This window comes from Cebidichthys violaceus, unplaced genomic scaffold (genome assembly GCF_023349555.1).
Source record: "Cebidichthys violaceus isolate CVI_PGR_0920_01 unplaced genomic scaffold, fCebVio1.0.p SCAF_68, whole genome shotgun sequence".
NCBI classification, from domain to species: Eukaryota; Metazoa; Chordata; class Actinopteri; order Perciformes; family Stichaeidae; genus Cebidichthys; species Cebidichthys violaceus.
The window spans coordinates 12568-39196 of record NW_027176905.1 but is presented as its reverse complement, the minus strand read 5'-3'; the positions used below and the strand labels follow the sequence as shown (position 1 = coordinate 39196).

The window sequence follows — 26629 nt, the reverse complement described above, 5'->3', positions numbered from 1 at the left end:
TTTGCAAAAACAAGTAAAGTTAGAGTGACTCAGCAGGATGAGGCAAAGTAAGAAATAATTGCCTGTCCGAAGGTGGTCACGTTGACATGTATGATGAGGAAAGGCACTACAGCTGCAGTAATACTGGATCACGAATGCTGACGTCACAAAACTGTCTGGAGTATTTTCTAAATTCACTTTTTAAAATGTATTTTACGATAAGGTAAAAGTTTTGTTACAAACTTACAATTTGCTCGGACAACAAGTAAAACTATGACTAAAATATTCTATCAAATAAGATTTATTTTCCAAAATAAATTTACATTCGTCATCACTTTATGTTCATTTTAACAGTATTTTGAAATGTTTTAACCCTGTCCACAACAGCTATATTAGTATTTATAAGGAAATTAAACCATTTAACACATTGATGGCTTCTGAGAAAGAAATGAAACTCTTCACCTTTTTTTTTTTTTTTAAACAAAAAGCATTCACAAGTGTATTCACATTTAAAAAAAAGAACAGCCATCCCTTATCTGCATTTCAAGACTAAACTGTTAGGAAAGTGCTACAATTACTAAATATTAATTAATATCAAACTAATAAACAGAGCTGAACATACAATATAACTTATCTAGAATAGATTAAAACAGACTTTTTTATAAAAATGCCTTTTTCACTTTTTACAAATCAGTAAATAACAAGTGCTCGCTAACCAAATTATTCCAAAACTGTCACAATATTTTGTGAGCAGTTGTAGTTATTAAGGAATGAATGGTCCTTCCTTTGGGGTTTGACTCATTCAGGCGGTGCGGTTGGACGTCGGAGGCTCGACCTACCTGGCACCAAACAGAGGAAACAGGATGCCAGACTTTCGCAGGTGAAACGGAGAAACTGGTACACCTGGATAACAGAATAAAATACAAAATTAATACCAATAAACTATTACTAAAAGAGTTGTTAGGTACTTTCAATTTCAAAGTGAACTCAATATGCTGAATCACTGTAGGTGAAAGAGGGCACAGTTGTTTTTTTTCTTCATGTAACTGATTTGTTAAGTGTACAGAGACACTCTGAGTGATGTGCACTTTAAATAAACTGAAGTTGAAGTTAATTCAGCTGCGATTCACTTAGAATGATATTGAAAGACCGCAAAAGCCACAGAAACAATCATAATCTGACAAGTCAGTTGTAAATAAGTTGCTAATGAGCCATTAATGCGCAGTGCTGCAATAAGCTAGTTTTTACTGAACTGAGCTAGCAACAGAATGAGTGTCCTACTGGACTGAAGAAGCACTGAAACAGGGATGCGTTCAACTACTGTTGTACAAATGACTGAGTGGTGATGTGAGCGCTTAGCTCAGGAAAAAACGTTAACAAACCACATAATTAGTGACTAAGTGATTTGAACCAGCACAGTAATTTGTAGAACTGTTGTCCTTGTAGCACAACCCTAACGGGCCATTTTAATCAAGTCCGAGGCTAAAAGTCTCACAACGCCCCTACTGTGAGTTGTGGTCAGAGGTGCTTTATTGGACCGGCACACAAACTTGCACCGAGCACACCCTAAATACATTTTAACATTACAAACAGTACAACAGCAAAATACGAACTTCAACCAATGGAGGTCAGCAAAACCAAGTTTCTCAGCTGGTGTTAAGTTGCTCATTAATATGCTTCCATAATTAAAATAAATTAAGAAATAAAAAGTTCTCTTTGGTTTTCTCTGAGGAGCAGCTCAACAAGCCGAGTACAGACCCTTTAATATGTAACAAATATGCTGAGCAGACAAAACTCAGCTGTAGGTGTATCAAGAGATGCAAGAGAATCAAGACAAGGGACAAGTGCAGACTTTGCATTTGAGAGTGTTTTTTTTTGGTTTTGTTGAGTTTTTTGGGTTATTTAAGTCAAGTTTCTGCAATGTCAGGTTTCTGAGGGAAGCCAGCATACAAGTCACAGGTCATGCTGTGAAACAAAATACAGAGAAGTGCGAATGAAGGGGAATAATTTCTACCAAGTACAGTATTGTCAGCAGATTGTGCTGTCTGTATGTAGTCTCACACACGTTACAGGAACACACACTCAAACACCATATCATCCAATCTGTCATGTACTAATTCTTGTTTCTATCTTGTGTTTTTATCTGTATTTGTGCAGCTTTGTGTAGCATTTCTAATGCTACAGTGCAGAAAAGCGATTTGTAGATTAATCTGCCATGACCCACTTTGTTTTGTATTTTTTCCATTAACACTGTCCAAGCAGAGGCATGGTGGAGCAGCAGTGTATCGATATCAGGACAAATGCAATGCAATGAAAGCAGCTTGTTGGGTCAAATAGATCTGGTAACAGGTCTAATTGAATCAGTGTCAGGTTTTCAGTGCAGGTACATCCACCACTCACTGCAAGCAGCAGGATGGAAATCAATACGCCCTCTCTGGAACCGTGGACACAGCTCTCTCTCTGTGTGTGTGTGTGTGTGTGTGTGTGTGTGTAGGTCATTTTTTAATCCTATTAAAAAATGAGTGTGGGTGCAATAGAAAGGACAAGCCTTTGTGTGTACATTAGCCTTTTGTTCCACAATGTTATCTTTCTAAAATTCTGAGGAAACGGTAGCTACTCTTACAAATGATTACAATTTATGTGAGGAAAATTATATTTGCTGAAATAGCTTCACGCTTAATCAGACATGCATACATACACATGCAGCCTGGATTCTTTAGGTCATATGGGCACTTCAATGCATATTGTACTTTTCTCAAAAAGTAAAGATGGATGTATACGTACCCTGAGTGTAGTCATGGATTTGGCCCAGGCCAGGGGTGTGGAGGCTCAGGGTCCTCAGGATCTGAGGTGGCCTGACCAACGAGGGGGCAGCGACTTTGTGCTGCTCCTCTTTTGGTGTTGGACAGCAGGGGCTGGAAGTGGATGGAGTTGGTGGAGGAGTCAGGATCAGTGTCTGAGAAGAGAGTTAAGTTTCTTTATTCTGTTTTTAAAGTGCTTTACAAAAAAAACAAAAACATAAATCCACAGTGAATTTGCATCCATAAAACCAACTTATGCCTTCTCACTTTAAGATCAGCTTTACAATGAGCTGGTGTCGTCTGGGTCTGGAACAAATCTGGAGGGTCGAGAGGGCTCAGGGTCGGGCAGGACGGGTTGGTGGGAGGCGATATGTTGGTCAAGGTCCAATCCATTTCACTGTAGCTGAAGGTTTGATCATTTCGTAGAGCATTGAAGGGGTTGGCGTCGAAACCCTGAACACCACACAGCAATAAACAGGAATTTAGTACCGTTTGTTCAGGCTATTGTTGTTTTTGTTAAACAAATCTGTTTATCCACATACAGACAAACAACACCATCTGTCTTCATCTATTTCATCCTTTGTCGACTTTGGGTGATTGCAGTGCAAAAAGCAGTGTGAACCAGCAATTCAAAATACAATAACTTGAGTTGTTTTATACAAGTAAGTTAAGATAAACATTGATACGTCAGTTAACACAATCGATGCAATAACAAGATGGGTCGCAAAGACATGATGAAGGCAGTGGGGGGTGGGTGTAGACACGGTCAGTGTCAGGTGGTCACACCTGGATGTGGGGGCTGACCTCACTGTCCTCAATTAACTCCAGGTCGGGCAGCTCTTCATTGTCAACCTGAGACATAAAGACAGTTCCCATTTCCTTCAGATTCACATTTCAACATATGTAACTGTCCAGTGATCTTTAGTTGTAGTTAGGGCACGTTGATTCATTTTTTTCATAAACCAACATACACTATATCCTGTAATAGTAGGTTATATTGGACACTAGGCCACTGGTGGCACTGCATATGTGAACATAAAAAGGCCTGTTACTGTTACTTTAGCTTGCATAGAAGCTGTTCATTTATTGCTATAGATTTATGACAATGTTAACTCAGATATTGTGCAAACAACGGCACACAACTTCCTTTCTCCGTTCTCTACACTGGCTACCTGTAAGAGCTCGCATCCAGTTTAAGACTCTGGTGCTAGCCTATAGGGCAGTGAAAGGAACAGCTCCTTCGTATCTCCAGGCCATGGTCAAGCCTTAAACCCCCGCCCGACCACTTCGCTCTGCTGCCTCGGGGCGATTGGTTGCCCCGTCGCTCAGAGGTCCCGGCGGCCGATCGACCCGGTCACGGCTGTTTTCTGTCCTGGCCCCACAGTGGTGGCATGAACTTCCCACTGACGTCAGGACAGCGGAGTCGCTGCCCATCTTTCGGCGCAGGCTGAAAACCCACCTCTTCAGGAAGTGCTACCCTGAGCCTTCCACTTAGCGCTTATTGTTTTCATACTAGCTTGTTGCACTTATTGTATTCGTATTACTTATAGCACTAACTGTTTTTCTTTGTTTCTGCACTGTACTTTGGCTCTGAGTTATGCTCTGCTTCATGCTCTTAGATGCTCGTTTGGAAAAGGAAATGTACTTATGACTTCTGGTGACTAGTAGTTCTTTTGATTACCAATGTTGAATGCACTTATTGTAAGTCGCTTTGGATAAAAGCGTCTGCTAAATGACTGTAATGTAATGTAATTCAAGGTTTGCTGAAATGGCCGCCTCCATTACCATCAGAGGAAAAAAAAAATATTATTCAAATGAATTAAATGAAACCGTAAGCTTCTGGGATAAGAGGCACATTGTGGCACTGCAAAGGTCACATTTTCAATGAAGGTACTAGTTAGACCTTCATCTATTGTAAACTATAGAAGAGATACTGTGATGATCTGTCAGACTTAGCAGGTGAAGGTGATTAATGGCTCACAAAGTAGTTATTCAGGGCACCATGTTGCAATGTCGGTTACAAAAAAGATTGGGTTGCAGAAGATTTGTGAGGAATAATGTTGATGAGCACAAGCAGCACAGGCAAACTTTGATGAAATGTTTGTAAAATCATCTGCTAGACACACATTTCATATACAGCATGGCTAAAGTGAGCTTTATGTATCCAATTTCAATATTAGCTCCATGTTGATGGGATCAATTCCTCTCATCAGAGGATTGTTTTAGAGAACAGCGAAGGAACACACTCCACCTGATCTGTGTAGTCTATTTAATTTCAGAAGTAGTGGCAAATGAATAACTTCACTATCTAAGAAGAGTAACACTATAACAATAGGAAACTATGTAAAAACTAAACTCTCCCAAACACCACAGCAAACAAGCATAATTCAAAAGCGGTTTGAGTATTGTTGTAACTGGTCAACAGGGGGGGAGGTTCTGGTGCCTCGTTCAGTTTGTTTCCTTTATCATTTCTTTGTTCTGCCACTATTTATCAGTCTAGTTGAATCATTTTATCACCAACTTTGAATTAATATGCAAATAAATTCAACAATAACCAGAATAACTGGTGTTTTGCAGTCATCGGCAATGACATTGTAAAATTTCCTTTGCTATATGTTCAGTTTACAACTATTCGCTCATTAACATCAGATGGACACAATCCTGTAATCCAATATCCAACAGCCCACTGATTGGCTGTCATCTGATTTATTGTCCGACAACAAGTTGTGACCTTCTCAACAGTGTGACTATACATTAAGGGGCATTCAGCAAGAGGATGTGAGCGTGTGTGTGTGTGTGTGTGTGTGTGTGTGTGTGTGTGTGTGTGTGTGGTGCTGCAGTGTGCCTGTGGGAGTGACAGTATGGCTGGTAGGATAAGAGCTATGGACAGCAGAGAATAAAAGCTTTACAGCAACATTAAAAGATTGGGGTAGAAAAAGGAAGTGAGAGGGGGAGGAAGAGACAAAGAGAGTGCATTCATAGATAAGAAACAATTGAGAAATAAAGCTGCAAATCCACCACAAATAATCCAAGTAACTCAGTAAACTATTGTTTAATTTGGCTGTACTGCAACCTCAAAGATTTTTACAAACAACAGCTAAAGCTAGATGTGTTTGTATGTGTGGCCGTGTTTTACTGGTCTTGTGGGGACATAAATCGGAATTCACAGTCACACTATGGAGACTTGCCTTCCTTATGCAACTCCCCATTACATAAATCCTCACATTTTATGGTGAAGTCTTGGTTTAAGGTAAGGGTACGATTAGATTTTGGTTTAGGTTAAGGTTAGTATTAGGTTGGGTATGGTTCGGGCTACAAACTAATTCCCCCCTGGGGATAAATAAAGTTTATTTATATCTATCTATCTATCCATCCATCCATGTCACCGGGAAATGAATGTAAAAAAAAAAAAAAAAGTCATGAAAACACAAATGCTCGTGGGTGTGAGTGCGAGTGCGTGTGTATTTTACCCATCTTGTGGGGACATTTCATACTGTAGGGACTTGCCTTCATTGTGGCGACAAAATGCAAGTCCCCATGACATAAACCATTGTATTTTATGGTGAAGTCTTGGTTTAAGGTAAGAGTAAGATTAGATTTAGGTTTAGAGTAAGGGTTAGGATTAGGCTGGGTATTGTTAGGGTAAATTGCCAGGAAATTAATGTAAGACAATGTAATGTCCCCAAAAGTCATTAAAACGTGTGTGTGTGTGTGTGTGTGTGTGTGTGTGTGTGTGTGCGGGGGGACACGACGCGCGGGGGGACACGACATGCACCTTCAGTGAAGCTGACATGGACTGTTCAAGCACGTTTGCTTGCTTTGGTGAAAAAGTGACCACCTCTTCTACTTCTGGCAGGTCAACCATTCCCTCCCCCAGGTAGAGACTCACTGGGCAGACATGGACACACTGCTAAAGAAACAAAAAGGAAATACAAAGCACAAAATATTTACAAGTGGGTGTATGGATCAGGTTTGAATATATATTGACATAAACAAACAGTATTTCAAGACTCATATCATGGTCACATAAACCATGTTGTGTAGTCAGACAGCATGATAGCGAGGAATGACTTTATAACTAACCTGCATCAATAGTATTGATGATGCAATCCATTATTACCAGGTACATATGTAAGTACATTTAGTACAGTGGATTAACTACATACTGTACATAGACATGTGAGGTGTACATGTACAGTATGTATCTAATATATTTTCAAAGACATATGCCAGCCAGTCAAAGACTGAAATTTATCATGACCATCTGCTTACCGCTGCACTGGCCGTAGAAATGCAGGCTGTCCCGTGGCCCTGGCTCTTCAGGACAGTGTGGATGTAAATGTCCTGATCAGTATGTGTGTCACACAGATAGAGCTGAAGCACATCTCCAATGTAACCATCCAAAGCGCCCACAAGGGTGCGATCGGAGCACAGCTTCTGGAAAGAAGCCCCGGCCTCAGTAGTCCAGCTGCCCTGCAAGAGGCAAACCACAACACTCTTACTCATAAAACTCCATGTAACAGAACACTGTGTGTGCAGCTTGACAGTTTGAATTTGAAAAGATAAAAGCATAAAACAATTACACACGACTTACTTTGTTTACATCAATATAGCACCCAACCATTGTTTTGTGCTTGTATTACTTTCTTATGGAACATTTGAACAAAAAAAAATCATAAAGCTGTTGGAGGGGCCACGTAAAATACTCAACACTAATGTTGAGTATTATAACTAACCAAATCAAATCAAAGGCAAGTATATAGTATACATATAAATCCAACACTGTCTATAGTACTAATACAGGATGGATGCCAGATACAGATGACCACTGTGGTACTAATGAGAAGATTTGCAAGAGAGCTCACAATTGAGACTGTGAGCATATTATTAAAGATGCTGTCAGACTTACAGTGCTGGGTTTAATTCCAGCGAGTGAAGACGGAACTGCTTGTGCCGGAAGAATTGAATAACAAGACCTGAGGAAACAGAGATGAACAGTAGAGAGCATTGCAAAGCACAGATATTAATTAGCTGAGCAGCAGTACTGGTTGTGCTAGTTGGATTGTTTAAGTGCTTAAATGTCCCTACTTGAGGAACGACAGCTTGGCGCTCTGTACTGCGATCACGTTGCCATAGTCGACGTAGTACACCTCGACCTCAGTGGGGCTGATGATCTGATGGATCACCACTCGGTAGAACCACATTCCTCTGGGTGTCACACAGCAGACTTGACCTGGTCGGACAAATCGCTCAGGGAGGCGGTAACGCTCTGACACCTCAGGACAGGTGTAACATCCTCTAGAGGCGACAGAGGAAGAGGGGGAAAAAAGACACAGGATGTCATTGTTCATATAGAGGCATCAGCAAGCTTGAAATGTAAAAAGTTTATGTTGAGCAGTGTTGCTTAAATTTTGTGATGTTTTACAGCAAAGTTTTGTGATTGAAAAAAAACAGTCCTAGCTTCAACCGTACAGCTGTCAGTGTTTGGTTTTATGCCATCTTCTAGACCAGGTATTCCCAAAGTGTGATGCTTGTGAGCTGCCTCTAGGGGGTGTGCGAGAGGAAAAATGTAATGGTGGTCGAATGGTGTAATAATTAATATAATTTTAAAAAAATGTAACTGGGATTTTTCACAAAATAAAAACATGAATTATACAGTTTCCCTTTATAAGATTTAAGGTTAATATTAAAAACATACAATTTAATAAATAAATGCACTTCAGCTCCTGCCGCCAGACCGTCTTTTACATACACACTAGCTAGCCTAGCTTGTGCAGCTAACATCAGCTAACAGCTAACTTCATTCATTCAGCAACATTCATGCAAATATGCTAAACTGTCTGAAATCGGGGAAACTGTCAGGTGGGACATCTGAAGCTATCAGTCATAAAAGAGGAGAGGGACAGAGAGAGAGCGGAATCGGAGGCAAGAGAAAGGGAGAGGTGCGTTGGGGAGAGACCAGGAGTAAAAATTGAGCAGGAGTCAGAGAAAGATGAGACGGAAGAGACTGAAAAGGAGGAAGGGACAACACAGACAAATTGGGAGCACATAGGCCCATCACGGAGTCGAGGTGAAAAAAGAGGAAACGAGAGTGAGCATCAGACTGGGAAAAAAAAGAGGAAATATTATGAAAATGATCTGGGTCTGGGCTTCACTTGGATTGGCAATGCAGATTGCCCAAAGCCACAGTGCGTGGTGTGCAGTGAGGTTCTGGCTAACAGCTGTCTGAAGCCCTCTTATTTATGTCGCCACCTGAACACCAAGCATGCCAGTGCAAGTCAAAAGCCCCTTTCATTTTTTATATCGAAATTGGAGGAGTTACAAAACAGCCAAAAACAACTGCAGTCTCATTCATGTGTTGGGTCTACAAAAAATGCACTACGGGCTTCATATCTGGTCAGTTGCAGAATAGTAAGAAAGGGGCTACCTCACACAATCACCGAAGACGTGTGCTTGCCAGCTGCCAAAGAGATGGTGGAATGTATGATTGGAGAGAGAGAAGCAAAAAAGTTGGACATGATCCCGGTGTCCAACAACACTGTGTCGCGCCACATCGATGCTTTGTCCGAAGACATCCTGGCTACATTAGTCTGTCGCGAAAAGAAGAGTGAGTTTTACTCTCTGCAAGTAGATGAGTCTACAGATGTGGCCAATCTGGCCAATCTTCCGGTGTACGTCCGTTACCTTTTCGAAGGCACGGTGCAGGAAGATTTAATGTAACCGCTATGTATGGTTAATTGTAAATTAAATGTGATGCAATCTGCCTCTGAGCCTGTGCCTGTGTCCTCGCCTCCTTATTGCTTTTTAAAAGTGAAGCCTTGTGTAACTGAAATTTATTGAAACTTTGTTGCAGTGTTTCAGGGCATTTTCACACCTGTAGTTCGTTTGCTTTGTTCCGATTCAGGAATTAATGATACAATGTTGCAGTTGCCCCTTTGTTCGGTTTGTGTTCACACTGCAACATTTAACAGCGGACTAAATCTTGTAAACAAACACCACGCGTGAGCAAACTGTTCTGTCATTGGTCCGATTTCTATGCTGCTATAAATAGGCTCTGTTGCTTCTTTTTTTTTTTAAGGTGTGGGGGATTGGGGGTGCGTGAACCCAGTCAGGATGTAGAAGGGGGTGCGTGGCCTAAAAAGTTTGGGAACCGCTGTTCTAGAAAATTCAGAAAATTGTTTGACCTAGATATATAAACTGCCCATCAGATAGAGTGATATCGTTCAACATAGAGAGAGTGCCAGGCATGATGAAATGGTAAATACATTATATTAATGAATATACTGCAATTCCAAAGAGGACCCCTATTTTGCAATAAGCACAGGAATGTGTGAGTACATTATCATTTGAGTAAGCTGCCACTAGCGTGTCCACCACCTCATCGCCATCATCATGTCCTCCATAGCGCGGGCCTCCTCACTCTCACTGAAGCGGATGTAGAAATGTCCGGGCGACTTCACCTGTTCCACCAGGACTTCTACCAGCTCTCGAGCACTATGGCGTGTCGGTGGTTTGAGACGTTGATTCTGCAGGGCATCTGGGGGCACCACAGGGCTGCAATGCACCTGAATGGCAGGGTACATCTGAGACAGCTACAGCAGGATGGATAAAATGTAAAGTGAGAGTGGTGAGCGGTACAGAGCAGTGCTACTCCAGGTTCAGTATTATTCTACAGCACTTTTAAAAAGTAATAACAGGTTTCACAGTTGTCTAACCGCTCTGTTCTTTGAGCCTATAGTAATGTAAAACAACACGATCAATTAGATATTGCCGAACCATTTCATGGGTCTTGGAGTTGTTACTGGTCTCCAGCTCCTCGTTCTCATCATCTGCTGTGATGCCATCATCGTCTCCTTCCACTTTGCCTTCCAAAGGAGACTCGGTCACCTTTGAGTCTAAAAATTAAAGAAAATACAGTTGCTGCTTAGTTGAAAGCCATTGTTTCACTATTAAGCTTTGTCACATGATATCCCAGACACTACCATTGATGTCATTGATTACAGAAACTAACAGAACGTTGTCCTAGTGAGACACTGGTTGCCTCCATACATAATATATATATTTATAACATCGACCAATTTAATTGTCTATGTCCAATATTTTCCACCATTTTGACAGCCAGCTATATTCCATGCCTTATGAAGTAATTAGGGTGATATTGGCGGCTGGTTTCTGAAACACATACACACCTGGTTGTGTATTACCACTGTCCTGTATGTCCATGACTATCCAGTGTTGCCCAATTAGACTCACGACAGGTTTCAGGTGGAAGGTGTCACTCATGGCACTGATCAGTTCAATGACACTGACAAAGCCGCTCTGTTGCAGCGGGAGTTCCTCAACAAAAAGCCTCTGAGGAGCAAAAAACATCTTTCATTATTATCTGAACCGAAGAACAGCTTTGTCACTTGCTCGCTTCCTGATCACTATTAGGAGCAGGCAGGCTAAATGTCAGTGAAGTACTTTCTAGATCAGTACAGTGCTTCAAAAAAAAGCAAGTAAGTAAACCAAAACAGTGAACCCAATGCTTCTTATTTAGCTCGATCAGGAAAGACTTAAGCCAGGTCCTCACATGAATGAGTTCTGAAGCTCCCAACCCCATGACCAAATTGTCTTAAACTCTCATGTGACACTATGAAGGTGAACAGGAGAACTGCATGGCTATCTTTTTGTATTTTTTACCTTGTATTCAGCCGGCAGATCGTGCACTGACAATCCACCACTGGTCTGACCTACAACCTGCAGAGTTATGAACATACGAATTACAAGAATTGTAACCATGGTCCTGGTAACATTTGAAGCAAAGCACATTAGAAGCTTGTAGTTACTAGTGACACTAAAACATCTGCTTTGAAACTAGCAGTAATTCTGACCTCTCGTAGCTTGTCCTTCAGCTCCGGACTAATGGTGCCAGCGACTCCATTCTCAAGGATTCGCTGGCGAAGCTCCTCCTCCAGCTGACATAGAATTCAAGTAGAAAGACCAAAGACAATGCACTTAGAGAGAGAGAGATATATATATATAGATAGAGATCTATCTATCTATCTATCTATCTATCTATCTATCTATCTATCTATCTATCTATCTATATATAGATAGATATATATATATCTAATATATATCTATCTCTAATATGTATATATCTATCTCTAATATATATATATAGATCTATCTATCTCTAATATATATATAGATCTATCTATCTCTTATATATATATATAGATCTATCTATCTCGATAGATCTATATATATACACACACACACACACACACACACACACACACACACACACACACACACACACACACACACACACACACACACACACACACACACACACACACACACACACACACACACAGTTGTGGTCAAAAGTTTACATACACTTGTAAAGAACATAATGTCATGGCTCTCTTGAGTTTCCCCGTTATTTCTACAACTCTGATTTTTCTCTGATAGAGTGATTGGAACAGATACTTCTTTGTCACAAAAAACATTCATGAAGTTTGGTTCTTTCATGACTTTATTATGGGTTAACAGAAAAAGTGATCAAATCTGCTGGGTCAAAAATATACATACAGCAGTGCTAATATTTGGTTACATGTCCCTTGGCCATTTTCACTTCAATTAGGCGCTTTTGGTAGCCATCCACAAGCTTCTGGCAAGCTTCTTGTTGAATCTTTGACCACTCCTCTTGACAGAATTGGTGCAGTTCAGTTAAATTTGATGGCTTTCTGACATGGACTTGTTTCTTCAGCATTGTCCACATGTTCTCAATGGGATTTAAGTCAGGACTTTGGGAAGGCCATTCTAAAACCCTAATTCTAGCCTGATTTAGCCATTCCATTACCACTTTTGATGTGTGTTTGGGGTCATTGTCCTGTTGGAACACCCAACTGCGGCCAAGACCCAACCTTCGGGCTGATGATTTTAGGTTATCTTGAAGAATTTGAAGGTAATCCTCCTTCTTCATTATCCCATTTACTCTCTGTAAAGCACCAGTTCCATTGGCAGCAAAACAGCCCCACAGCATAATACTACCACCACCGTGCTTGACGGTAGGCATGGTGTTCTTAGGGTTAAAGGCCTCACCTTTTCTCCAAACATATTGCTGGGCATTGTGGCCAAACAGCTCGATTTTTGTTTCGTCTAACCACAGAACTTTCCTCCAGAAGGTCTTATCTTTGTCCATGTGATCAGCAGCAAACTTCAGTCGAGCCTCAAGGTGCCGCTTTTGGAGCAAGGGCTTCCTTCTTGCACGGCAGCCTCTCAGTCCATGGAGATGCAAAACACGCTTGACTGTGGACACTGACACCTGTGTTCCAGCAGCTTCTAATTCTTGGCAGATCTGCTTTTTGGTGGTTCTCGGTTGACTCTTCACCCTCCTGACCAATTTTCTCTCAGCAGCAAGTGATAGCTTGCGTTTTCTTCCTGATCGTGGCAGTGGCAAAACAGTGCCATGCACTTTATACTTACAAACAATTGTTTGCACTGTTGCTCTTGGGACCTGCAGCTGCTTTGAAATGGCTCCAAGTGACTTTCCTGACTTGTTCAAGTCAATGATTCGCTTTTTCAGATCCATGCTGAGCTCCTTTGACTTTCCCATTGTAGCATTTGTATCCAATGAGCCCTATTTAAATGGCATCAGAGAAGTCACCAGCTGTAGTCACTCATAATCACTCACAAGAAGTTAAGAGGCCATGCTATGAAGCTCATTTCATTGACACAACTTTCTAAGTCACCAAAATTGCTAATTCATGTTACTGTATGTATATTTTTGACCCAGCAGATTTTGTCACTTTTTCTGTTAACCCATAATAAAGTCATGAAAGAACCAAACTTCATGAATGTTTTTTGTGACAAAGAAGTATCTGTTCCAATCACTCTATCAGAGAAAAATCAGAGTTGTAGAAATAACTGGAAACTCAAGAGAGCCATGACATTATGTTCTTTACAAGTGTATGTAAACTTTTGACCACAACTGTATCTATCTATCTATCTATCTATCTATCTATCTATCTATCTATCTATCTATCTATCTATCTATCTATCTATATATAGATCTATATATCCATATATATATACAAATCTATATATATATATAGATCTATATATCCATATATATATATTAATCCATGAATACTGGCCATGTGTGGTCTCTTTTTCCCCCTTTTCAAGTTCACGTCTTGTTCTAAAAGACAAGTTACAGGTACAACGCCTTCTTACCTCAAGGACACGTTTCTGAAAGAGCTGACCTTCCTGACACTGCTCTGGGTTCGCTTCCTGCTTCTTCTCAACTACCTGTGCCTTGCTACCAGTTGTTGACTCTTTATGGACAGGGCCAAAGGTAGTCTCAGCGGCTGGCTGGTTCAGAGGACTTTCCTTCACTGGGACTTTGGTTGGAATGAACCACAAAAAGGTATTTAAAAAATGTAAATGGGTGCTAAAGATAACATCAATGCTACAAAATATGAAAAGCCCCTGCTCAATGCTTTTCAGTGTGTTAGTTTGACATTACTGACGTAATAACCCCAATTAACAAACCATTCCCTTTGGGCAGATAAACAACAAATATCTTCAGGCAATCAAAAGACACCGGTATGGATTGCTTTTAGGGACACCTTCTAGCAAGATGTTGAAAATACGTAAATGCTTCACCTGCATTTTTTGTTGGTGTCTGAGATATGGTGTCTGACACTTTGAAGGCTGACTTGACAGTTCTAGGCAACTCTGACTTTATGGTTCCAGTCATGGGTAAGCTGATCGGTCTGGGCAGCAGCCTGGACTGCACATGTTCCTTCAAGATCAGAACTGATCCCAGCCTGCCCTGCTGAATAAGGACTAGGTCCGCCACTGCCTCCAGCATCTCTCCCATGGAGTAGAAGCCATAGTTGTGGACACGCAGCGGGTGTCCGTAGCAGCGCAGGAAGCTGGACTCCAGGTCAGACAACCTGAGTGGACCCTGGGAGAGAGGCCGCTTCGTTACAAGAAACATTCTGCAGTAACAGAGCTAAATGCTTTTTGTTAGAAAAAGGAACATATAGAACACTACTTCTCTGATTTCGTAGGGTGTGTTTGAATAGTGAACTGCAGTTTAGACATCATTTGTCAAGTCATACCTGGGAGAGCAGTATGCGGAGCTGTGCCCTGAGCTGGGCGGGGACAGCCAGATGAGTACCAGCTCTTCTGGGGAGGACCACAGCAGAGGACGGGTGACAGTAGCGGGACGAGAAGTAGCTCACACCACCCCTCTGATTCTTCTTGGTGGACTTCGGCAGACGCTGCTTAACTATTAGCTCCTCAAGGTTTCGGGTGGAATCATCGCTAACAGCTGCGATTGCGGACATGTAAAAAGGTGACAGCATGAAGTATAGGAACTTGTTCAAATGTTCGATAGGTAAATGTTTGAGAGGACTTGCATGCCTTTTTTCGGACGTTACCCTTTAAATATGTGCTGCCATCTACCCTGAAGTTAACAGACACCACGTCAGGCATCTCCTTCACCATATCCATGATGTGTCTGAAGCCCAGGAGTTTCAGGGGCATGGGATGTCCCAACATGGCGATATAGTCTCGCCTGAGCTGATCGGCGTCCAAGCCCATCTTTGATGAAATGAGCAAGGAACGAACATCGTTCTTCAGCTTTGCCAAAACCTCCTCCGGGTTCATCCTGCCTGCTGACATCTGGGGAAGACAGCAAGACGACATGATGGAACAAAACATGACAATCTGAACCGAAGCAGGTGGTTGGAAGACCACCTGGTGACAAATGCACAGTCCTCAATGCTGGGATAAAGTTACAAATGCTAGAGTATTAATTGCTTTGATTGGGTTTTGCTGCCAAAAATATCGTGTTACCCAGTGAGCACTAACCCATATTTCAACGTTGATTTCTGGTTGAAAACGCGTTGAAATGGGGCCTGAACGTCTAAGACCTATTTTCACCGTCTTTTCAACCGGCTAAATTGCGGTTACAATATCAACGTGTCACAAAACACTAAAGTGAAAGTTTTTTCACCGACTATTTATAGACGTTGATTGAACGTTCATGTTTAGACCAGATTTCACCGGGATTTGCAAAATTGTCTTTCAACTGATAAATGTGGATGTAGTTTCTTATCAAGCCTCTGAAATGATGATATACTACTATTAGCACAATGTAGAGGACGAAAATGGTAGTATTGCAAATCCCGTTGAAATCTGGTCTAACCGTGAACGTTGAATCAACGTCTATAAAAAACTTTCACTTTTGAACCAATTTTGAACGTCTTTTCAACGGTGGACGTAAACGTCTTTTAAACGTCTTTTCAACGGAAAAATGCTCACTGGGTACCTTTTTATATAAATATAAAATGATATCGTCAAATTTTGCACTGAGATTCATTTAGACTATAAGGAAATGCCACCTTTAAGAGTTACCTTACACCACTGCCTTACACCTGTACAGTAGCAGCATGCTAACGTTACTTGTAACCGTCATGACAGGTACAACAAACCTTCTTGAGGTAATGTTAACACACCTACACCATGAACACTTGTGTTAAGTTACCTTTTGCTATGCAGACGCACCACCACCGAATGCACAAAAGTTGAAATAACAAACGCGAACGTTAGCATCCAACTTGAACAGGAAACCTCTGGCGGTTGAGCATGAAATCCAATTTGCTGGATGCCGCTGCTGCAATTTTAAATTAGTTAACGTGAGTTAGCATTGCCTTTAAATGCTGACACCGACCAGAACAGGTCTGTCGTGTTCAAATTGTTCCAAAAATGGTGTGCACACCTTACCCCAACTCGTCAACCTTTTCGTGTCCTTAACCGCCACTCTCTGCACACCTGTTGCTAACAGACAACCATACACATTGTTAGATGGTAACGTTAAGTGTGACGTTAAAACAGCAAAAACAAAAGGGACCGTGGGACTTGTTGTCAACAAGTGACTTATCTGCACCAAAACCTGTTAAAAAATAGCGTGCAATAAATACAAACACAAAGCCGTTATTGCTTAGCTAAATTAAAACAGATTGCCACGAAAACTCTTGCAGTTACGTTACCGTGTCTGCGCGAGCATAGTTCGGTTATTGCAACAGCAATGATGACCAGTGTTGCCAACTCCTCAGTAAGGAAAGTAGCTATTGGCTGTCCTAAAAGTCGCTAGAAGTCGCTAAATGCAAAAAAAAAAACCACCCTAATATGTTTATAATTACAAATGTACTTTCTTCTGTTGATTCTTTTTTTATTCTTTTATTTTATCATTGAAATAGGCTATCACTTTTTATGGACCCCAATGTTAATCACCGTCATAACAGAGGCATTGTCAGTCCGTATACCCAGGAGTTTCTGTTTTTGAAACTATTCACTGTTACATCCCGCTCCGTAAACCATGGTGGGATCAGCGCCAAGACGTTGCTCTGGCTGAGAGAGCGGCGTCAAGTCACCGAATCGCGCGGACATACATGACTTCCGGTGGCAGGTTTCAGAATAAAACTGCATTTGACGAACAGTATTTATCACCTGCCGCCTGATTTTTGTGTATTCCTTTATATAAATAAAGACATTTCCACCATAAATTGATGCATACAAATTCCCAATAATGCAGGAAAGGAAATGTTTGATGCTATACGTTTCATGGGTGAGGTATAGCTCATTAAATTAATGTAAAATTTGTTTCACAGATGTTTTAATACGAATTAACACTAGATGGCAGCTAAACCCTAGTTAAGTACATGGACTGGTACTGCAAAGGGTTTGTTTGTATCAGTGATGCCTGTCCACAAAAATGACAGACAGACTATACAGTAGGCCTAAGGAATTACCCATAACAGAAGAATGGAATTAAGTCATTGGGATAATGTGATGGTGTATCACATGAAGTGTCATTTAAAACTACCCACAAACATTGGATTTCATTAAGTGTATTTTGCCAAGTAAATTATTATATTGTTATCCATCTGTAATAGAATAATTTGTTACACACACACACACTTACTTGATAAAGGTTCAAACATCTCTGAACCCAACAAACTTTCCTGGGCTTCACTGTACAATATAAATGTCCACAAAAACTGTTTTAATTTAACTTTTGATATTTAACATTACCATTTGTGCCTTACTCTTGAGCAGTAAATCGTGTGGCTCTTTTTAACTGTATATATAAATATATAGTTTCTCACACAATATCAGAATACCACCGTTTTTTAATTGTTTGCTAATTCATTCATGATCTATGTTAACTATCTCTCTAATGAGTGTTTTTTCACAGTTTGTTGGGATTCTTCTATGTTGGGGAAAATTGTTATTCATTTGACCCAAATGTTTACATATTAAAATATCCATGGATTCCATAGACACTGTTTGGGGACCAGATTGCCCCGCAGTTGTCTTAAAATTGTTTATTCCCAACACTTACAGCTCTCTGCATTCTCTTCCTTTGTCTCCATTTCTGTCAACTTGCAGACAGTCTATCAAAAAATACAATATGCTTCAGTTATTAATATCAAAGTTTATTACGTAATGTGTCAGAACACAAGTTGACCCACAACATTCTTGCACATTTAAACAAAACAAACACCCCAGGAACAGAAACACAGCATGTGGCAATCTGGCCACTTCAGAATCAAGCTGGAGCTCTCAGTGAGCACAGGACTGGGACGGAGCAGTACCAAATGCAACTCATTAAGAGTGTCATTCTACCCTGCCTATCAGGCTGAGCTTGGGCGGCTTGTAGAAGTGGTAGTACTTGGGTTGTTCAGAGGTGGAACCCCTAGCCCCATCCATCGGAAAAAAACGCCTAAAATAACATACCCAAAATTAATCAGGAATGTCTCCTCAACCATAAGGCATATATGCATATTTCTGGTCACTTTTGAAAGGTAAGAAGGTAAGGAATGTTTTCCTTTGTCAGTAAACTAAACTATATTACCATTCCACAGGAAATAGGCCATTACTGTTTACATGATGACTGTTTACTTGGAGTTTTACTTCAAAACACCATTTATTTCCATATAGCCATGTTACAAATGACAAATATCTCCCAAAAACATTTCAATCAGGAGAGACTTGTTTTATAATTTAACAAAGATTTATTATACAAACAACAAATATGAAAAGTGCAAAGTCTTTGGCAATTGGACTCCATCCTGAAGTAATATCACCGAGGGTAGGGATACTGAGGTCCAATAGGCCTAATCCCCCAAAAGAAGTTTATTCTATATGAATAAATAAACTAATAAATACCTTACCTACTGCCATAGTGAATTCAAAAGCAAAAGAGAAAATTAGTCAAGAGTGAAAATGTAAGGGTATAACTTGCATGAGTTGATGTTAAACCAGAGGTCAAGTTAGTCAAAGCACAGGATAGAGGAATGTCTAGATTGACCACAGACTAGCTTACGGGGGTCTCGATAGACCGCAGACACAGGATAGTGCGGGTCTAGGTAGCCCATAGTAAGTATGGTAGGATTTCAACAGATCCCAAAATATATAGATGGGTCGCGATTGACCGCAGGACCGGATAGGTTAGGGTCAAGCTAGACCGCAGACAAGGATAGGTTGGGTCATGTTAGACCGCAGAACAGAATAGTCGGGGGTCACGTTTAGACCGCAGAATAGTGGGGTTCAAGTGAGAACGCAGAACAGCATAGTTGGGGGTCTCCACTGCCACAGCACAACTTGACTGGGTTTACCAGACCGGGAAATTGGAAAATGTCATCTTTGACCGGGTCTTACATCACTCGGCCCGCGAAATTAGAAAGTGTCATCTTTGACCGGGTCTAACATCACTCGGCCCGCGAAATTAGAAAGTGTCATCTTTGACCGGGTCTAACATCACTTGGCCCGCGAAATTAGAAATTTTGTCATCTTTGACCGGGTCTTACAGCACTCGGCCCGAGAAATTAGAAATAGGGAACCTCAGACCTATCTTTCTTTTAGGAAATGGAAAATGGTCCCGTTAGACCAGGAAACAGACACGTTAAGCCTGGTTACGTTGTGAAGAATTTAAAGTTAAAAAGCAATGTTAGTGTGTTTAATAAGCACTCCTAGTGGTGGATATAATGTTATAACATGTTTGTTTGGAAAAGTGTTAAATCATAAAAGTATAATCATTCTATGTATCAAACTATAAAATACAGTTACTGAATGTTTTGAGGGAAAGAGAGAGACCATTGAGACAGGCTTTTCAGATCTGAAAACAACTGTATGGTAATGTGATGAGTTTGGTGAGCCGACTTCAGGAATGTGAGGTGTAAACAGTGGGGGAAGGAGATGTATTGATCAAGCAGAGATGTTGATAAAGACAGCCCTGAGGAAGCTTGGGGATCGGGTACATGCTGTTTTACGAGGAGGAGGACAGGTCGGACCAGAGGACCCTATTCAGACATTATGCGGATCACTTAGACCAATGGAGAGCATTGTCAGGACAGGAGGAGACAATCGGATTTCAGCCAATCACAAAGCTGATAATGGACTTTTGAAAGTAAACTACTGACTTTTGGGTATAAAAACATTGTTCGAGAGATGTTATTCAGTTCTTGGCGATCCTCTTTACTGTGAACTGGCGTTTGTCGGCCGGGGGGGAGAGTCTTTGAACTCGGTTTCGCGATTCCTTACTGTCGACAGTGTAATTCAGTTTGTAACTGTCTTTTAGCATTTGTGAATTATAAATACTTTTTCATTGTAAGCCGGATCCAGCTGATTTTTCTTGGCGTGACTTCGTTGCTCAAACAACAACGAAAGAGCGAGAGGTTCGGGGCCTCCTGCAAGCAGAGGTCTCACTCCACCACAACGTTTAACCTAGGAAAAATAGTCACGTTAAACCAGGTCACGTTCACCTAGGAAAAACACTCACATTAAGCCAGGTCACGTGAGACCAGGAGATGGAGAAACGGTGTTGGACCAGTAAGATGGAGAACATGGTCAGGTTACACCAGAGAAATATAGTAAGGTAAACGCAGAGCCGGGAGGGCACGGTATTATACAGTGATGAGAGAATATACATTTACACACTAGAAATGTGATAAAGATCTTCAGAAGGAACATTTCAAGAATGATATAATGCTATCCCCTGCTATGAGACGAAAATAATGTGACCTATCAATAATACAAGAACAGACGTGAACATGCCACCACCACCAATTATATGCATTCCTTACCGGATTTGAAGGCTTCAATGATCTTTGATTTTCGAGTATGGTGTTGAGGTTGCGGCGGATGACCAACGTCCCATTTTATATGGTTGTAGCAGCGATGCCTTGGTTAGCAGCAGAAGTAGCAGCCCTTATTCTAAAAGAGTGCCCCGAGTATAGCTGAGGTGATAATTAGATTTCTGAGGATAACCTCGAAATGATAGTTAAACTATGTTTTAGATAAAGGAACGTTACCTGGGGTAAGAAATAGTGGAGCAAGTAATAGGTCTTAACCGGAGGACTTTAAGCATGGATTTGAACCGGCAAAACCCAGAGCCTCTATGAGCCACAATTACTGTGCAAGCACCTCCGCATTTGTAGTGTTTAAGTCATAAGTTACCAGCCAGGTCCTGTTCACCTAGGAATTGAGAAAACTTCACATTAAGCCAGGTCACGTTCACCTGGGAATTGAGCAACTGGTCACGTCAGACCAGGAGAATGAGAAACTATCTGTTAGACCAGACACTGGAGAACAGGATCACATTAGACCAAAATAGGGTGAGTCCAACAGACTTGAGTGCCATGGCATTATACCGTGATGAGCGAAGATCCCCTTAAACAAGAAAGGTATTTAGAGAAAATATAAAGAACATTTGCATGAATGAGATAATGCTATCCCATGATATTAGCCAAATGAAATGACACCACCACCAGTTATATGCATGACTTACCATACACATTTTTTAAGGCTTTAAAGAGCTTGAGTTACCCTTTGTGTCTAACAAACCACTGCCTTGATAGAACCCCCCAAAACCCACGGATGGCCTGCATCCATGTCGACATTTTAGTGAATCAGCAAAAATCATCACTTGTTGTAGAATGTTACACCATTCAAGTGATCACACAGCGACCTGACACGCAGGTCAGCACGGCACCCGTCAACAAGGTAGATTGTGCATTTTAGGACAAGGAAGATGCCATATTCAACGAGCAGGAGGGGAAAGCGCGTCCCTAGTGGATGAGCCTGAATGAAGCTATTTATACTTTATGTATAAATGTACAACTATGGTTTTGCCACTTATCTGTCCCCGTAAGTAGTCACAAGAACGCAGTTGTGGCAGATTACTGGATGCCGAGCACCTGGTCCTGGAGCTCTGAGGAATAACAGCCCTACTCCAGTGTTGCTCTTCTGCGCACATTAACTAATTTCTGCCAGTGCTGCCGGTTAAACTTTGGTTTTGGGCTTCACTTCCGCTGACCATGCCCCACACTTCCTCATGCACGCTTTCCCGTTTACATTACTGATGTTACTGACTGACACACTTAACAATTTGGTAGCCGTTCTTTACTTCGTTATCATAAATGTGGGTGACCATGGCTAAGTGGAGAGCAGGGCTGCCTTTCAATCAGAGGGTCAGCGGTTCGATCCCTGGCTCCAGCTAGTCTCATGTCAATGTGTCCTTGAGCAAGACACTTAACCCCAAAAATTGCTCCCACAGCTGCGTCTACGGTAGATAGATACTGAATTGTAAGTCGCTTTGGATATAAGCGTCTGCTAAATGACCATAATGTAATGTATAAATACCTTAATATCCCCACCTTCCATATTTGTCATAGCTTGGGAGCCGGGTTACAACATTACACATGGCGTTCTCACAAACACAGAATGTGGACATTTTAACCAGTATGGACAGACTCTTAAATGTTTATTCCACCCCTGCAGTTTAACCCAGTGTGTCTCATATGTCCAGAGACCATTACGATTATTCAAAGCAGCCAGGTGGAGCGTCACTACGCGACTAAGCAAACGCACCCACTCAATCCAAAATAACACAGGCAGATATGACCTACGAGCCCAAATCAGACTCCCATCACATGATTCCACTGCCCAACTATGATATAAAAGAGAGGAATAGAGCTGAACCAAGTAGTTTAATAACCACAAAACATTTCTGTACACAATCCTCTTTGTAAGATACGATGAAAAGCTGAGAACTCTTTATTTATCTTTAACACTTTATAACAACTACACACTATGAAGCATTAGTTAAGTATGAGTAAACACTTAATTCATCATTTATAAAGCATTGTTCCTACATTAACACTCAATAGTATACAATTCATAACAGCTATAAATGTTTTATTCTTGATTAATAAGCTTGTCTATTATGTGTTTGGGGATTGTTTTCATACTTTATAAATGATGGATTCACTATTTGTAAATGAAGCATTATATATATTACAAACCAATTATTAAGGAGTCGTAGATGATTAATAACATCCTTTATGAAGTGTTAGTAAATGATTAAGAACTTATTTAGATGTACATTATTCATGCATTTATATATTTAGATATGCATTAATGGTTAGGAACTATGTTAATATATGCTTTATAAATGCATATTAATACTGCAATTCATGATTAATTCAGGTAGTTACTAGTCATTTATTAAGTATTTTGTGTGACCTCATGTAAAGTGTGGACTATCTATGCCTTACAAAGCATTTATGAATGACATTGAAAGACCACCAGTGCCACCAGTCTAGTTAGTGACTTGCTAGCTGGAAGGCTAGCAAGTCTATGCAGCCGGATCGCTCGTGGGCTGCTATTCATCATTTTTGAATCGCTCTTAGTCTGGGCTCTCCCCTGAGACATGTTGTCAACATGGCTCCCAGGATCACTGAGCCACTCAAACTCCTCCACCACGTTAAGGTGGCGATTCACGGAGGAGAAAAGGAGGTTAGGAGAGAGGCTAGAAGTGGGGATAGGGTAGAAGTAGGGATCGGTTGGAAGTGAGGAAAGGGTGGAAGTGGGGATAGGTTAGGAGTGAGGAAAGGGTGGAAGTAAGGAAAGGGTGGAAGTGGGGAGTAAGTAGTAGTGACTACTTCTTACTGACAGTCACATCATCTGACTATCAGTATCAGTAGTCACTACTACTTACAGGGCAGAAGTAGGGAGAGGTTAGAAGTGAGGAAGGGGTGGAAGTGGGGATAGGTTAGAAGTGATGGGGGAGGAGCAGAGAAAGGATGTTGAATCCCTCTCTTCTACTTCCTCTCTTTTCCCTCAACTCCTTTTCTTTCCTTTTCAATTCCTCCTTTTCTCTCTTCTTGCTCTCCTTCTCTTTCTTTTCCAATTCCTCCTTTTCTCTCTCTCTTTCTTTTCCCTCTTCTCGCGCTCCTCTTTCTTTTCCCTCTTCTCGCGCTCCTCTTTCTTTTCCCTCGTCTCGCTCTCTTTCTTTTCCCTCGTCTCGCTCTCTTTCTTTTCCCTCGTCTCGCTCTCTTTCTTTTCCCTCGTCTCGCTCTCTTTCTTTTCCCTCGTCTCGCTCTCTTTCTTTTCCCTCGTCTCGCTCTCTTTCTTTTCCCTCTTCTCGCTCTCTTTCTTTTCCCTCTTCTCGCTCTCTTTCTTTTCCCTCTTCTCGCTCTCTTTCTTTTCCCTCTTCTCGCTCTCTTTCTTTTCCCTCTTCTCGCTCTCTTTCTTTTCCCTCTTCTCGCTCTCCTCTTTCTTTTCCCTCTTCTCGCTCTCCTCTTTCTTTTCCCTCTTCTCGCTCTCCTCTTTCTTTTCCCTCTTCTCGCTCTCCTCTTTCTTTTCCCTCTTCTCGCTCTCCTCTTTCTTTTCCCTCTTCTCGCTCTCCTCTTTCTTTTCCCTCTTCTCGCTCTCCTCTTTCTTTTCCCTCTTCTCGCTCTCCTCTTTCTTTTCCCTCTTCTCGCTCTCCTCTTTCTTTTCCCTCTTCTCGCTCTCCTCTTTCTTTTCCCTCTTCTCGCTCTCCTCTTTCTTTTCCCTCTTCTCGCTCTCCTCTTTCTTTTCCCTCTTCTCGCTCTCCTCTTTCTTTTCCCTCTTCTCGCTCTCCTCTTTCTTTTCCCTCTTCTCGCTCTCCTCTTTCTTTTCCCTCTTCTCGCTCTCCTCTTTCTTTTCCCTCTTCTCGCTCTCCTCTTTCTTTTCCCTCTTCTCGCTCTCCTCTTTCTTTTCCCTCTTCTCGCTCTCCTCTTTCTTTTCCCTCTTCTCGCTCTCCTCTTTCTTTTCCCTCTTCTCGCTCTCCTCTTTCTTTTCCCTCTTCTCGCTCTCCTCTTTCTTTTCCCTCTTCTCGCTCTCCTCTTTCTTTTCCCTCTTCTCGCTCTCCTCTTTCTTTTCCCTCTTCTCGCTCTCCTCTTTCTTTTCCCTCTTCTCGCTCTCCTCTTTCTTTTCCCTCTTCTCGCTCTCCTCTTTCTTTTCCCTCTTCTCGCTCTCCTCTTTCTTTTCCCTCTTCTCGCTCTCCTCTTTCTTTTCCCTCTTCTCGCTCTCCTCTTTCTTTTCCCTCTTCTCGCTCTCCTCTTTCTTTTCCCTCTTCTCGCTCTCCTCTTTCTTTTCCCTCTTCTCGCTCTCCTCTTTCTTTTCCCTCTTCTCGCTCTCCTCTTTCTTTTCCCTCTTCTCGCTCTCCTCTTTCTTTTCCCTCTTCTCGCTCTCCTCTTTCTTTTCCCTCTTCTCGCTCTCCTCTTTCTTTTCCCTCTTCTCGCTCTCCTCTTTCTTTTCCCTCTTCTCGCTCTCCTCTTTCTTTTCCCTCTTCTCGCTCTCCTCTTTCTTTTCCCTCTTCTCGCTCTCCTCTTTCTTTTCCCTCTTCTCGCTCTCCTTCTCTTCTCACGCATTATGGAGGATGAGTATGTAGCTAGCTTTCCTGCTAGCAAGTCACTAACTAGAGGTCCTGAGACGGCGCACGCCACGGCGTTACCTCCGTTGTAAATAGAGCAACCCAGGAGACAGTTTGCTAACTAGCTGTTATATGATAGCGACAATGTTTGATGACCATTTATCTGTTCATATGAGTGGAGCGAATGTAAATGTTTTATATCCAGCCATGTTCTCCTGAAGGATAATCTGTTTGTTTTGTTTTTTTACATGAATGGCTGAGAGGTTTGTATCATACGAGTACATTGTTTGCATCTTGTAATAAATATTGATGTGTTCCAGATCACTTTGTGTTTTGTCTTTTCTGTTGAGAAGATAACAGACTTTTGTGGGTTTTGAGGCACTGGTGGTCTTTCAATGTAATTCATAAATGCCTTGTAAGGCATAGATAGTCCTCACTTTAGATGAGGTCACACAAAATACTTAATTTAAACACGAGGGTCCCCCCATTTGGACGCAGAAGTAAATCATTGCAGAGCTATTCAGCATCAAACACAAAAAAGTCACACAGCTTTATCGAATATTGTACTCACTTTTGGTCGAATTTCAGCGAAAAAATGAAATATTTCCGTACTTCCAGGTCTCTGTGTTCCAGCTGCATACGCTCTGTGAGAATCCATTGTTTACGGAAGTCTCAGACATTCCTTGCATTCTGGGGAGGGATGTAAGTCTCAGCAAATTGGATTTCAGATCTGACATCAGATGAGACCTTTTTCATTCTCATTGTGCAACAATGTGTGTAAATGTGTAAATATTGGAATCCTTGCCTGACATCTCTGTATTGGATCCTCTCTAGCTTATGAATGCTTCACTTGATCTAAGTAAAAATGTGTATAGAGACCCTCAACATATGATCTGGGAGAGCTTGAAAGCTTGGATCTACATGATTTCTCAAAGAAAATACCCTGAAATTGCTTTTTTTTCCAGGCGAAAGTTAGAATTTTCAATTTGTGCTGTGTGCCATCTTAATTTGCTTTTATCCAGTAACATATATACTGATATGTACACATATCAACACATCTCACAAGTGTTAGGGTTATTTTACTACCAAAAGTATTAAAATA

The 26629-nt window shown here is 41.3% G+C and overlaps 1 protein-coding gene across 4 annotated transcripts; it reads right to left on the bottom strand.

Annotated features, from left to right (window-relative positions):
- Positions 1-311: 311 nt before the first annotated feature.
- Positions 312-17122, bottom strand: tdrd5 (tudor domain containing 5). Of its 4 annotated transcripts, none has more exons than XM_068734889.1 (20): positions 17079-17122; positions 16569-16622; positions 16330-16458; positions 15221-15464; positions 14900-15111; positions 14439-14742; positions 14007-14173; positions 11654-11737; positions 11463-11519; positions 10970-11132; positions 10557-10675; positions 10158-10372; positions 7869-8078; positions 7690-7756; positions 7053-7253; positions 6556-6690; positions 3567-3632; positions 3048-3233; positions 2764-2935; positions 312-882 (listed from the first exon to the last, which is right to left on the bottom strand). In XM_068734889.1, the coding sequence occupies exons 4-20, from the start codon at positions 15462-15464 to the stop codon at positions 815-817; spliced, it is 2670 nt and encodes an 889-aa protein (XP_068590990.1). In that variant the 5' UTR covers positions 16330-16458; positions 16569-16622; positions 17079-17122; the 3' UTR covers positions 312-814. The 4 variants fall into 4 exon arrangements, with proteins under 4 accessions (XP_068590990.1, XP_068590992.1, XP_068590993.1 ...); XM_068734891.1 differs by having other exon boundaries at positions 6619-6690; XM_068734892.1 differs by lacking the exon at positions 3567-3632.
- Between the last annotated feature and the right edge of the window lie 9507 nt (positions 17123-26629).